At 26.8% G+C, this 15,794-nt stretch overlaps 1 protein-coding gene across 1 annotated transcript in view; it reads left to right on the top strand.

The window, feature by feature from the left end:
* LOC100199134 (mitochondrial inner membrane m-AAA protease component AFG3L2) overlaps window positions 1-15,794 on the top strand; it is a 70,656-nt gene that overhangs the window by 36,235 nt on the left and 18,627 nt on the right. The window contains exons 5-9 of the mRNA XM_065819360.1: window positions 3,588-3,696; window positions 3,835-3,905; window positions 4,416-4,518; window positions 7,894-8,188; window positions 14,603-14,732. Coding sequence (XP_065675432.1) covers window positions 3,588-3,696; window positions 3,835-3,905; window positions 4,416-4,518; window positions 7,894-8,188; window positions 14,603-14,732 — 708 coding nt within the window. The remainder of the gene's footprint in view (window positions 1-3,587; window positions 3,697-3,834; window positions 3,906-4,415; window positions 4,519-7,893; window positions 8,189-14,602; window positions 14,733-15,794) is intronic.

Raw genomic sequence — 15,794 nt, 5'->3', positions numbered from 1 at the left:
TCATGATCAATCAGTATCCAGAGAAATAAGAAATCAGTTGAGGAAAAATTGCCCGAAAGATTTTGAAAATTTATTTCTAAACTTCAAGCATGCAATGCTCAGAATAAGCAGTGATGATCATTTTGAGGTCAGGATCAATGGAAAGAATATTTTCCTTGTTTGGTTTTATCTGAACAAAAGTTAATAATAAATTAGGAAGTGAAAAGGCAAAAAAACTTGTGCAAATATATAGACAGTATCAAAAATACTTTTTTTTGTGAAATAATATCAGAAATATAATTAGTCTGATCAAAGTGTATCTATTCTAAAAAATCTTATTGAATGAATCTTTTTTAGATTGGTTTTATTGGGTTGGTTTTTTAATGCCAATCCTGCTTTTTGATGACATTTGATCTAAAAAACGCTAAATACCAAAAATTACGAATTTAGGTCAATTTTTAGATCCCCCACGAAAATTAGATGTTCAAGTAATGAATTGTGCAAGTGTTGTGCAATGGTTTTACACAATTACTGTTATTTGTTCTCAGTTTGATTTTCACAAAGTCTTTATTAATCACTAAGGAATAATTATGTAAAACTTAATTAGTTTATGATAATTTGTACATATCCCATAAAAGATTTGTTGGTTTTGAACACCATAGATGTTATGTAACATAAATCAGTTTAGTTACCCACAGTCCAATACTTATCAAACATTCTATAGAAAACTTTGATTCAAATGCATTTAGTATGGTGAAATTGCATATAAGAATTTCAAGTCAATTATCATATTAAATCTTTCAGTTATTTCTTTGAGACAATTGTCATTCTTAATTACGTACTGGAATGTTAGTAAGTATAAGCCGCTACAGAGTAATTTATCAAGTTTTTAATGTTTCTTATGCTATATGGTTTCAGTGTTACAAAATTTATATGCAAATATTACTAACCCTGTATTTATTAAAGGCTTCAGTCTTGTATTAAAAGATGGCAGAGCCTTCCATACCATTTCAATATTTTCAAAGTTATTGTAGCTGGCAGCAGGTATACCATATAGACCTTTGTTTCACACTGCAGGATATCTAACACTTAAGCAAGAAGCTTCATTACAATGACATACTTTGCAATAAATGCTACTTAAACTTGTTGAAACTGTGGCAAATCAAGCTTGTCTTGAACGTCATTCATCCCATCAGTTCTTTTATCAATTTTTAGCTTGTTCATGCATTGCATGTACATGTCCTTTGAATTTTACCTTGTCTAATTAGGAACAATAAACTGCAAAACTTATTGATTTACTAATAACTGTTGTAGATGTAGATTACTTTATGACTGTTTGTTCCATAATGCCTAACATTTTGTTTATGTTGATCAACTAATCTTTTTGAAGGTTGCATCATAGTCAGCAGTTGCAACATCATAACTTTTAAGTTCATTGAGTTGCATGCAGATTTCTGATTAGGGACCAGGTTAAATAGCTTCATTTTTTCATAAACTATTTTCAGTTTTTCAAACAGATAGTCAACTAACTTATTACGTTGTGTATTTAGGTTGTATATTTTGTGTGTTCAATATACAGCCTTGCATCTTGATCAACGGCTGTATCTAGTGTCATAAGGTACAGGTTTAGGCTTCAAACCAATAAAGTTCATGTATTTTTGTATTTTTCTCCTAAAACTAACTCGTTACATACATAGTAAAAAAGTGTAACTGAAAAATAACGATAGTAAAAGTAAAAGTACTGTGTTGTAAATGTAATTTGATGTAATGAAGTATTGCAATGAAGTAAATATTCTTTGTTATACCCTAACACCGTTTTTCAGTAACGTAATTAATTGTAAATTTATTATTATTTTCATAAATCTTGTGTGGGGTATGTACAATAGTCATATTGTTTTTAGATCAAATCTCATCAATATTAAAGACCCCATAAGAAATTAAAAAATGGACCACCCTAATGTTGCCTATATTATTTTCACCAATCCAACACCATACCATAGCGTTACTGCCTCCATCATCAACTTGGCGTCTTCATAAAAATGCAGATGTACTATTATATATTATTTGTTTGATAAGTAATTTAATTAAGTTAATGATATATAACAGTAAATATGAGTATATTAAATTTTGTTGGTGTTATTATTATGATTAAAAGTTTATATATGAAGATTTAAATGTGTGCTATGTGCACCTGAGTGAATAAGATGTACTGTCAGACTATTGTATATAGGCGCTATGGGCGCCTTTAGTACTGATAATAAAGAAAGCGCATATATAAGAACCTGTGGCTGCCAGACTTTTGTTATTTTATAAAAGCTAAATGTTTCTCAGTGTACACTTCTAACACGAGAAGAAACAACGGTCAACTATGTATTTTAGATCATAGTGACTTTGGCAACAAATACCTAAGTTGTTTAAAATAAATTTAAATACTTGGTTTTTATCTTTTCTATTAAAACATTGCAATATTAACTTTTTATTATTATTTTAAGTTATTACTCTAGTGACATACATATGGATAAACTTTTGTTAAAAAATCATAACAAAACAAATCAGAATTTGATAAACAAAGTTATTAGATAAAATAATTTTTGTCAACCAATCAATCATATTATGTAAAAGTATTGGTTATAATTAACTAATGATTTTTTTGTGGGTTTTAAAAATAAGACCCTTGGTCTTATTTGTAATTGTTGGTAATATAATGTATTTTACAAAAAAAAAGTTCTTTCTCTCCACCATTTCTCTTGCCTTTGTTGTACCCTAAAAATTTCTTAAATTTGTGCAGAGTTAAAAGAGCATCTATTAAGAAGGAATTTTGTATATATATTTTCTTTTTTTTATAATAATAATATTTCTTTATATGGTATACCTGAAGAAGAAAGAAAAAAAAAATTGTATTTTGTTGAACAAGCCTGGACAAGAGAATTTTTTTCATTTTTGGTGAAAATTAAACGATATTTCTTCTGTTCTCCAGTTTTAATGACGTCATCAATTAGATTGTCAGTTGTTTTAAAACTTTTGATTTAAAGAAATTTTTCGATATTTCAACCCAGCACACGCTTATTGCTAAATTCAACTTTCTTTAAATGCTTACTTTTCATTTCTATAACATCATCTTGATTTGCTTATTGGTTTCACTCTAGGATAAAAAGACTTCCCATTTCTTATTTTTTCACAAATCCAAAAGAATATCAAAACAAACTTTTCTACTCATACTTTACTTTAGTTTTTTTAATTTACTTTTGAACAAACCTTTTTTTCATTTTTAAATAGCTATTTAATTAATTTATTTAACAATAAGTTTAATTAATTTAACTAATTTAATTAATTTATTTTTTATTTATTTAATAACTATTTTTAAATTATTATTATTGTTTTTACATATAGAAGTTTTTTTTGTGTGAAAGTTTTCAAAAAAGGAACACATTTTTTTACCTCTACAAGCATTAGTCAGTCAGAAAGGTTTTTTTAAAGATGAACTTCAAATATATTTCTTTGAAATGATGAATTTTTTTTTCTGAATTTTTATTTTTTTCCTAACATCATATTTTGCAATGTTTTATGTTTTGACTAAAAAAAGTTTCATAAATGTTTCTGTTTTATAGGGCAGACATTATTAGAAATGCTCCAGCATTATTGCTTCTTGGATTTTTGATATTTTCAAGTAGAAAATTGTTTGGTATGGGTGGTGCAAGCAAAGGAAGTGGTCCTGGAGTATGTTTTTAAGACGTTGCTTTATATCAGCTAATACTTATAATATCTGACATATTTACAAAATTACATTTGTTTTTTTTTAAATATTATATAAAATGTAGACATTTTTTTGTATATGTTTTTTTATTTATTATTTAGGGTATCTTTGGTGTAGGCAAGTCAACAGCAAAATTTTTCAACAAAGAAACTGTAATAAAAACTAAATTTAAGTAAGTACTTATTTTTTGTAAATAGCTTTCTTTATGTGTGTTGCATTTTATAATGCAGCAATAATGCACCATTAAACAAATGTTTGTTTAATGAGGCACTATTGTCAAAAAAAAAGGTCATATTAAGTGCAAATTTTACACAAAAAATATTTTTTCTGTTTCTAATTTGTTTTGTATTTTTGTCCCAAACCTTCAAAATATGTTGTGTTCATATTAAAGAGAATGATAAAAAAATGTTTGGGCTGAATTTTTTTGATTAAAAGAAAAGAATAAATGCATACCAAGAAAAACAAATTTTTCTATTTTAGTTGAAGCTCGCCATTTTGTTGTAGGCCAAAAAGTCAGTATAATATACACCACAATCTACAGACTTAATTACAGATAATTTGTTCAAGCGCGTTTAGTCCTAAGAGTTTTAGTACATAGTGTCATCGATAATCTTGTTTGTTTACATAATTGATCTTTTACACAAACATTTTATTAATATACTTTTAAAATATCTTTTTTAAGAGATGTTGCTGGTTGTGAAGAAGCTAAAGTTGAAATTATGGAATTTGTTAATTTTTTAAAGCATCCTGATAAATATTTGGATCTTGGTGCAAAGATTCCAAAGGTACTTTATCGTTACATAAAAAATTATACCATAAATCTTTTTTTTGTTTAATAAAAAACTTTTTATGTGTGTATTTATAGCAACATTAACATAAGTTAAGTTTCATTTATTTACTAAGCTGTTTACGAAAACATTTTCAATCACAAGAAAATTTTTATTTTTAATTATTATTTTTTAGTTTAATTTTAAAAAAACCTACAGTATACATGACAAGTTTCCTGACTAATTCGGACTAATTTTAAAAATTCTTTTTTATATATTTGTGTTTATGTTTATTTTTATATTTGTATTTATTTTTCATTTATGTTATATTTCTTTTAATTTATGTTTTATTTTTATATTTATTTTTAAATTAATTTTTTTTTAATTTGATTTTAAAAATACCTACAGTATGCGTGACAAATTTCTGGGCTAATTTGGATTCTAAAAATTTAATTAAAAAAGGCAACAAATTAATTTTTTTTAAGAACAAAGCTACACTATGTTGGGTACAAGTTAGTTGATATAGGTTCCTTCTGCTTAAATTAGAGACTTGACCTGGGACTGGTTAAAACTTCTTGTCAAAACCAGTGACAAGTAGTTTTGATGAAATTAGTGGACATCGCAATCCCAGTTGACCAAATTTTGAGTCTGTTCTATTGTCATATTTAAAAAAAAACATTTTATTCAAGAGAGGCTTCAGATATAGCATCTGTTGAACAATGAGCTCATTATGCTTTTTTTAATTTTATTTTAAATGATATTCACCTCCCAAGGCAAAAAGGAAAACTTTTTACTTTTGTTATGTACAAAAAATCATATTTATTGCACATATTTTCAAGTGAAAAGTAGCAGAAGCCCTTGGCGTGTCTATGCAAGCCTCAAGTAAGGAAACAATACTTTTATTTCTAATTTTGTTAGATATTTTTTCTGCTATTGATCCTTGTACAACCTTTGCAGTCATCCCAAGATAATATTTGTTTGAGTGACATTCCTATATACATTAAAAAAACAGAGTTAAATTTAAATTTTTAAATGCAAATAAAGAGGGAACAATAAGAAAATACTTTACAAGTCTTTCCAGGAAATGTGTGCGGTTTTGCGTCATATGTCCACACATGAATATTTTATTTTAGACAAGTTGGTCTAAGCAGTTTGCAAGTTTTATTATATTAAGTTTTGCTGAAAAAAATTTCAAAAACAAAGAAAGTAAAACTAACAAAATAGAAAATTAAAATGAGTGGAAATATAAAAAAAAATTATAATAATTTAAATAATTTGTGTATTGTTTTTATTTTTGTTTCTTTAGAGTGCTTTAATATTTTCAGCAACAAAATTCTGATTTTCTATATTTTTTTATATTTTTTTAAAGAACTAAGTAAAAATATAAGTTGCCATCTGTTTGTATAATTTGTTAAATGGTTAAATGGTATACATAATCTGAATGTGATGAGATGTGTATCATTCAGAAACATACAACAAAAAGATTTTCTATATACAAATAAGAAAATATAAATGGTTACAAAGCAAACATATGACCAGCAATATTTAAAAAAAAACAACAAAAAAACTGGACTGAATCAAACCTCTGATATTCCGCTTATGAAGTTAACACCTTATTTAAATAAACTAAATGCGCGTATACTTATGTACACATAAATATGTTTATACAAAAAGTTATACATAAAAGTATAGCATGCATTACATAGACATTTTCATATAGGGACACTATATATTTGTTACATTAAAATTATACAAATGTATTTTACAAACACATTGCAATTTACGTTTTCGCTTACCTCTTTAAAAAAAAAAAATTTAATAAAGCAAAATCATTCTTTTTAATGTAGACTTTAAACTGTTTTTTTTTTTTTTTTTAAATAAAAAAAAAACAGTTTAAAGTCTACATTAAAAAGAATGATTTGCCATATCTAATTTTGTTGCTAAAAATACAAACCACTCTAAAGAAACAAAATTAAAAACAGTACTCAAATTATTTAAATAATCAGTTTCTTTTTAGTTTATTCTATTTAAATTTCTTTTGATTTTCTATTTTGTAAGTTTTGTTTTTTTTGTTTTTGAAACTTAGTTTTTTCCGCTATGATTAATGTTATAAAAATTGCAAATAGCTGTGACCAAGTTGTCTAAAATAAAATATTCACGTGTGGTCATACAAGACGGAAAACCGCACACGGTTCCTTGAAATGCTTGCTTTACATTTAAAAGTTATGAAAATATTAAGTTTACCAGCAACATTTGCTGTCAAGTTGTTTGTGCAGGAAAAAATTTTGAAAGCTTTGAAACAGATATTTATTTAAAATTTTTAAAGTTCATTTAAAATTGAGCTGATCAAATCTTTTGAACTAAAAAATATTTTTTGTTTATCAGTTTTTGATTGCAATTTTCTTACAGCAAAAAGTTCTCAAAAGTTTCATTTAGGAGTTCAAGAAATGTGTCTGATTTAAAAAAAAGAAAAGAAAAAGAAAACTGTGCATAATAAATTAATAAAACTTATTGCCTATTGCATATCAATTCATATGTTTGACAAAGCTAACCTTTAATTTGAATTTTTGCACTGATGTTATTTATTATTTTGACTTTTTGAAGCTTTGCCCGAATTATTTTATAAAATTCTTTATACACATATGACAAATGTTATAAATGATACTTTTTACATGTGAGTTGGTTTGCTGCTTTCGCTGTTGTTGGAGTCACTGTTGTTGCTTGATTAATTTGCTGCTTTTTATCTAAGTTGAGTTTTCATTATTTCCTAGCTTGCTTTGCTGTTTTTTTTTTGAATATAACTCTGGCTTTTCAGAAGAAAATTATTTTTGAATTTCCTTCTGAAAAACCAGAGTTATATTAAAAGTTGATTGCACTTTAAAACTGATTCTATATAATGTACACTTAAGCTAGATGTTGGTGTAGATTCTTTTTTTTTTTTTTTTTAATTATTCACCTAGCCAAGGCGGAGAAGAGCATTACAGTCAAGGAGACTACTTTTGTGGTTACAACCCTCTCTCAACTCTATAACTCCGAAACACAAGCCTCAACAAACAAGGCCACTGCGCATAGAAACAAGTTGAGTGCGGTACTACCATGGACATGGTGGGGATTGAACTTGGAACTTCTCGCTCATGAGGCAAGCGCTCTACCACTACACCACTACCGCACTCAAAAGGCAGTGGCTGAAGTAGTATTGTTACTTACATAGATTATGATAATTGACATAATGAAAACTCAGCTTAGGTGTTTTTAATGTATTTTTCATTAGCAATTTTTAATTTTGACTGATTGATTGTTACTATTGATTCTTTTGTGAAAACAAACCAAAAACAGATAAAAAATAACAAGAAGTATAAAAGTTTAAATTTTATATATACCAGTTGCTTTTAGGGTGCTATTTTGTCTGGTCCTCCAGGAACTGGAAAAACTTTACTAGCAAAAGCTACTGCTGGTGAAGCTGGAGTTCCTTTTTTGTCAGTATCTGGATCAGAGTTTCTTGAGATGTTTGTTGGTGTTGGTCCAGCTAGAGTTCGGGATTTATTTGCACAAGCTCGCAAAAATGCACCCTGTATTATTTTTATTGATGAAATTGACGCAGTAGGTCGTGCTCGGGGCCGTAGTGGTGGTTTCGGTGGCCATGATGAACGTGAAAATACACTAAACCAACTACTAGTGGAGATGGATGGTATGAGTTTTTTTAATTTGTTTAAAGTATAAAAATATATTATAATTAAGTTTAAAAATCTATTAAGTATATATATATGTGTGTGTGTGTTTATATATATATATATATATATATATATATATATATATATATATACATATACATATATATATATACATAAACATATGTGTGTATATATGTATATATATATATATATATATATATATATATATATATATATATGTATGTATATATCAGGCCTTGTTACAAGATTTCGTTGCGTAGCGAAAGCGCGTAACGCGTTTCTAAGTAACTCAACTCAGCAAATATATTTTGCATCATTAGAAGTTAATTGCGTCACTAGCGTCTTTTCAAGTACAGCATTGTTATTAAAGTTACTTTTTTAACGCGTTAAAAATCATACAAACAGTTTGTTTTTTTCTCACAACAAAAGTTACAAATAAAATCTAAGTTCTTATCTAAAAAATCATTTTTAATATTTCTTTCAAATATGAACTAAATTTTATTTTGAAAAAAATATTTTTTTTATGAAACGTAAAATAATGTTTGTTTTTTTTCATATGATTTTACAGTTGGTTTTTGGTTATTTTATTAACTGTTAATAAATTTTTTCTTATTTAATTTGTGAACTATTTTTAATGATGTTTTTAAACAAAAAAGAGTTTTTTTTTGTTATTTATCAGTTGCTGATAACATATTCGTGATCATAATTTATTTTCATAAATTAAACGAACGTCATTAAAACTTTACGTTATTGAATTAACAATAAACAAAATATCTTATTAATAAAATATTTACATCAAAATAAATCGTGCATTTTTTTAACTATTATGACTAAAAATAATTTTGATTTTAAAAAAGAATTTATATATTTAATTCCTTAAGATAAAACTTAAAACACTTTATTTTTTTTAACTAATTTTTAACAACAACAAAAAAAATTATGAAACAAACTGTTTTTTTAGCAAAAAATCTATTAGTTTACAATTGCAGTTAAATGCTTTACTTACGACTTTATTTCTTCTGAATAAACATCACGTCAACGACAATCAAAAGATAATTTGAATATTTTAAAAGATAAAAGTTTTTGCGTTGCGCAAAACTGCTGAACGCGTAGGCAAATCGCCTTTTCGCAAGCAAAATGCGAGCTGCGTAACGCTTCTTAACAAGGCCTGATATATATATATACATATATATACGTATGTATGTGTATTATATATACATACATATATATATATACAGTGGTGGCTCAAAAAATTAGAGCCACCCAACATTTTTACAAATTTTCATATTCTGAAGCTGATTTTCCCTATATTTTGTAATGAGTTAAATTTACAACTATTTATTTTGGGAATATAGGATATAAATAATAGTAAATGACAAAAATATAGAAGTGTAACGTATATTTAGGAAAAATAAATAAAATATACAAAATATTGTACACAAAATCACTAATACTTAGTGTGGCCACCTTTTGCAGCAATTACGGCTTCAACTCTTCTGGTCATACTTTTGATGAGGTTTTGACAATTTTTTTTATTTCCTCGCTGTGGTGCCAAACATTTATTAATTTTTCAATCAAATCTCTTTTATTTGTTATAAGATTTTTACTTATATCCCTCTTTAACAATTCCCATAAATTTTCTATGGGATTTAAGTCGGGCGAGTTTCCTGGCCAGGGTAATAAATGGATTTTTTCAGCCTCTAAAAACTTTGTTACAGTTTTTTCCTTATGGCATGGAGCAGAGTCGTGCTGGAAGGTAAAGTTCCCATTCGGATACCACTCCATCGCTTGAGGAATCATTCTTTCCTTCAAGACTTGGATGTACTGGTCCTGCCGCATTGTATTTTTTACAATGTATAACCTTCCAGTACCCTGGCTACTAATGACTGACCAGACCATAATTTTTAGCGGGTGCTTCACCCTCTCCGCAAGACAATCTTCATTGAACATTTCACCTGTCCTTCTTCGGACGAAATTAGTTTTATCCATTAGAATTTCCAATGTGGATTCATCTGAGAAGCAAACCTAAAATTTTCAAAATTGGGTTAATATTTTTGATGAAATACTTATATTCTTTTTTTTTAATATGGTATTCGTTTAAATTTTAATGTGTTTATGAAGAGAAACTGAGTACTTACTCTATCCCAATCATCAGTGGTAAAATGGCGATGATTTTTAGCCCATTGGAGATGTTTATCCTTCATTGCCTGGGTGAGCCTTGGTTTTTTGGCTGGTCTACAGGCCTTAAACCCCTGCTCCGCCATTCTTTTCCGAAGTGTTGCAAGGATTATTGTTATACCTTCATTGTTTATGATTTCCTTAAGCACTTTTTTCGATTTTCTCCTATTTTCTATCACAATATCCCTTATTTTTCTTTCGGTGCGAGGCGTTGTAATTCGATTTCGTCCACAATTTTTTCTTTTATTCAATTTTAGTGATTGATTATTGTCCAGTTTTCTTTTAATCCTATCGACTGTTGCTCTGGAAACATTCACACACTTGGCAATTTGCCTGTTGAAATGATTTCCACTCGACAAATATCCTTGAATAAACCCTAGTTTTGTGGGAGAAATATCTTTCTCTTTGCCCATACCTTAAAAACACCAATTATTTTAAAAAATAGCAAAATTTACCTAAATATGATAAAAAAGTTGTAAAATAATGATTACTTACTTGTAAATAGAATATATAATAAGTGTTGAATAGTAAAATAAACAAATTTTGGTGTAAAAATATAAAATCAACAAATAAAAACCGCCAGAAACACAACTATTGCCCAGTACAACATGTGCTAAAATGTGACATCTTCTGCAATAATGCAACTAACTTCACTCTAAACCGCTCAATAGTGTTGTCATTGTAATAATATGTTCAAAACAAAGTAATTAACAATGCGAAATGACAAAAACTGGACATCCGTATGTATTTTAATTAATTTCACCGTCGAAACTCAAATATTGTCTAAATTTCGAGGTGGCTCTAATTTTTTGAGCCACCACTGTATATATATATATATATATATATATATATATATATATATATATATATATATATATATATATATATATACACATACATACATACATACATAAATACATATACATACATACATACATACATACATACATACATACATACATACATACATACATACATACATACATATATATATATATATATATATATATATATATATATATATATATATATATATATATATATATATATATATATATATACAACCCTCAGAATTAGGGTCGGCATTCGGCAACTCCGACCTAACTGCCGACCTTAAAGTGTTTGAGGTCGGCAATTTTTTTTTGCCAACCTGATGCCGACGCTTAAAAATTTGACGTTGGCAAATTATTGCCGGCCTCATTTTTCCTAATTCCGAGGTGTGTGTATGTATATATATATATATATATATATATAAATATATATATATATATATATATATATATATATATATATATATATATGTATATATATATATATATATATATATATATATATATAAATATATATATATGTATATACATATATATATATATATATATATAAATATATATATATGTATATACATATATATATATATATATATAAATATATATATATGTATATATATATATATATATGTATATCTGTATATATATATATGTATATATATATGTATATATATATATATATATATATATATATATATATATATATATATATATATATATATATATATATATATATATATAAAAGACTACAGGGTATATGATATATTAGTATCTAAGATTGGGAATATCCGGATCCCGGTATTCCCAACAACTTATAGTTGCCGAAATACTGGTAATAAATAAGTCGAGTACCATTATTTTGGTACTTGAAATAATATCACCATTCTAAAGCTTAAAAAGTTTAAAATTGTAATTGATTTTATAAATGGAAACAAAATTCATTGTACAAAATTAAATGTGGCTATATGATATAGGTTATTTTTATGTGCTGTTTTATTTATTATTCTATCATTATTATTTTATGTGCTAATAGTTGAATTAAATTATTATATAAAATTCCAAATAGTAAGTAAAATAGTTTCTTTTTAATCAGAGTATGAATTATACATTTTATTATAGTGTTTTGAATTTTTAGAAAATTTTTATTTTACTCTGATATGAATATTCAAGATATCGTGGAGCATTCCAAAGCAAATGATAAAAATTCACTGTGGTTTCATTTTGTAAGAGAAAAAGTGTGCAGTGTGCTAACTGCAAATTATGTAAGAAATAAAAACACATGGAGGTTTTACTAGTGGTCTTCTTACCCATTTAAAAACAGTTCATGAAATCAATTTATTGAAAAGAGATATAGGTAGCACCACTGTTTTAGATTCATTAGAATTTGTACAGAAATCAAAACCTTCTTTAACTATAAAAAACTTTTTTAAAAGTGATAAAATGTATGACTCATCAGCTATTTTATCTAGGATGACTGCATGTGATGGTTTATCATTCAACATTATCTGCATGTCATATGATATCAGAAAAGGCTAAACACCCAGAGACTTTTCTAGCATAACAAAGGATCGCAAAACAATTTACAAAGTGGTCTTGAATAACACTAGAAGTATACGAGACCAAGTAATTAAAGAATTATCGAGCAGAGTTGCTAATGGAAACAGATTTTCTCTAACTTTTAACAACTGGACATTGGTAAGAAATAGATGTTGCATAAATAATAATGTCCACTCTGACAAAGAGTTTTGGAATCTAGAATTGATTCCAGTAGAAAAATGTATTGAGCTTGTGAATGATAGGTTAGGTGATTTCGAGCTTTCGATGAAGAATATTGTAGGTATTACCACTGATGGCGTTGCAGTTATGATAAAGGTTGGCTAGTTAATTGAAGCACATCAGCAGTTATGTTTAGCGCATGGAATTCAGTTGGCTGTTACCAGCGTACTCTACAAAAAACCTGATAATGAGGCTAGTTTGCATAATGAAGAAGATGCCATTACATCTGTTCCTACATCCAGATTTAAAAAAGAGCAGAATTCTATAAATGACAACAAATTAATTGATGAAAATTAAGAAAATAAAAATGGTTTACTCATAATCTTCACTGAAAATGATGATGATAATTCTTCTTTTCTGGTACATCAGCAAATGTTACCATTAATTTAAAAAGTTTGTAAGATGGTCAAAATATTTCGATCATTGCCTACAAAAAATGAAAAAATCCTACAAAATATGTAAAAGAAGAGTTCAGGAAAGAATTGTCTCTGGTTTTAGACTCAAGAACACTATGGAATAGTTTGGTGTCTATGATAGATGGTTTCATCAAATTAAAAAATTTCATCAAAAAGATTCTAATAGATTTAAAATCACATATTTTGTTTTCAGATGCAGAGTTTGAAATGTTGTCGAATATCCTTTCAGTTTTACTTCCTATTAAGCTTACAGTTTAAGCTATCTGCCAACATGATGCAACTTTGTTATTTGTAGATGCTGTTATTCATTTATGATGAAATCAATAACTGACCATGTTCATTAAGTTATGAATTGAAAGCAGCTTTAAAAGTATGTATTCTTGAAAGACGAATAAAAATTTCAAGTGTTTTGCAATATTTACACGATGAAAATCCAAACGATGATGAATCCGATAAAGATAATGAATTATTTCCAATCATTACCAAAGCTGCAATTGCAAAAGTTATTGTTCTACAGATACAATGTCTGGGTGTGGCCAGCTTGCATTATGAATCTGCACCTTTAGTAACAACATCTACTTCAGCCAAGGTTTCAAATTCAGATACAAATACAATATTTAATGTCGTTGATGATGAAGATGATCAAAGTAATGAAATATCTCTGACTTAAAAAAATAAGTTGGAAAGGGCAATATTAAAAAAATTTGTACCAGATTACTTGAGAGTGGAGTTGACTGAAACAAAAAAGATGTCACACTCGATGAAAAAAGAAATGTCAGTTTTTGAGACAATTTACATAAGAGGCAAATACTTAACTTTATTATATAATTATATGCTAAGTATTAAATCGACCAGTGTAGAATCGGAGAGAGTCTTTTTGGCAACTGGCTCAATCTGTATCAGAATTCGGTCAAGGATGGGAGATAATTTGCTCAACAATCTATGTTTTCTGAGGTCTTATTAACAACCAACTGCAGAAAATATAGAACGTCAAAATTTTATGTTTGCTTTCTTATGGTTAGTAAATAAATAAATTCTTAAATAAATAAATTTAGTTTTTTTTTTAGTTGCTAAACCGGTATTCCCAACACTAGTAGTGTCTCTCTCTTTCTTTCTCTCTTGCTCTCTCTCTCTCTCTCTCTCTATATATATATATATATATATATATATATATATATATGTATATATATTCAAATTGCAAAAAATCATTTAGGTTTCACTTCAACCACAAATGTTATTGTTTTGGCTGGAACCAATAGGCCAGATGTTCTTGACCCAGCCCTAATGCGACCTGGGCGTTTTGACAGGCAAATCTATTTGGCTCCACCTGATATTAAAGGAAGGTAATACCAGTTAATATGACTATAATATTAGCTAAATATATTAACTTAATTATATTTTTTAATTATTTGTTGTTCAAAGTCCTAATTAAAATTTAAAGATAAGAATTGATAGCTGTCTTAATAGAAAAAGTGAAAAATTAGGATAATAGAGATTTGAAAGAAGAAAAAAAATGTTGTTGGTGTGCAATCAAAAACATTTTTACTTATTCAATATAATTTTCATGTATATTCATTTTAACTTTCTATTTTATAAATTCTTTTAAATTTTATTATTATTGCAAAAGTTTGAGTTATACTCCATACTAATCAAATCAAATTATTGTTGTCCAAAATTAAGTAAATAATAAACTTTTTTTTTCTAAAAGTAGCCAAACATTTTTTGGCTGTTATTTTGAGTGCCAATATGGCTATATATATATACACACACAATTTTGGCATAATATATTCATATATGTATATATCATATGTATATATATATATACACTAATGTGTTCAAAAAAAATTTTTTTTGAATTTGAAAAACCAAATCGTCTTAATTTGAAGCAAATATGTTTAAACTTACTCACAAAAAACTTCAGCACCATTGAACCTCTCTTTTCTTGCCCTCAAAGCACATGTTTGGAAAAAAAAGGACCCGATAATGACCAAAAAAAAAAAGGTGTCTTGAGGGCAAGGCCAGAATAAATATTTATAATAAATTTTTTTTTCAGAGATTAGAAAAATATCTGTATTTTTGAATAAAAAAGTATGGTTTTTTTCTTTCTTCTCAAAAAACAGTGTAACTTTTTAAATCGGCTAAAAAACGTTAATTATGTAGTGCGGCATTATTTTTATAGTCTTTTCAACAATTAAATTCAATCTTTGTTATTTAGATTCATAATATAGTTTGCAAATGTATATATTCAAAATAAGAATAGAATTATTCATTTTATGTATGTTTAATACCATTACCAAATAAAAGAACATGTTTTTAACTTATAACTTTAATATTTGTAATTTTATAAGTAGCAATATGAAACACAAATTAAGATATAATGTGTTGTTATTTATCATTTAACAAGT

This window comes from Hydra vulgaris, chromosome 15 (assembly GCF_038396675.1).
Source record: "Hydra vulgaris chromosome 15, alternate assembly HydraT2T_AEP".
NCBI lineage: Eukaryota > Metazoa > Cnidaria > Hydrozoa > Anthoathecata > Hydridae > Hydra > Hydra vulgaris.
The sequence above is the reverse complement of the archived record's forward strand: the minus strand, read 5'-3'. Positions and strand labels throughout refer to the sequence as shown.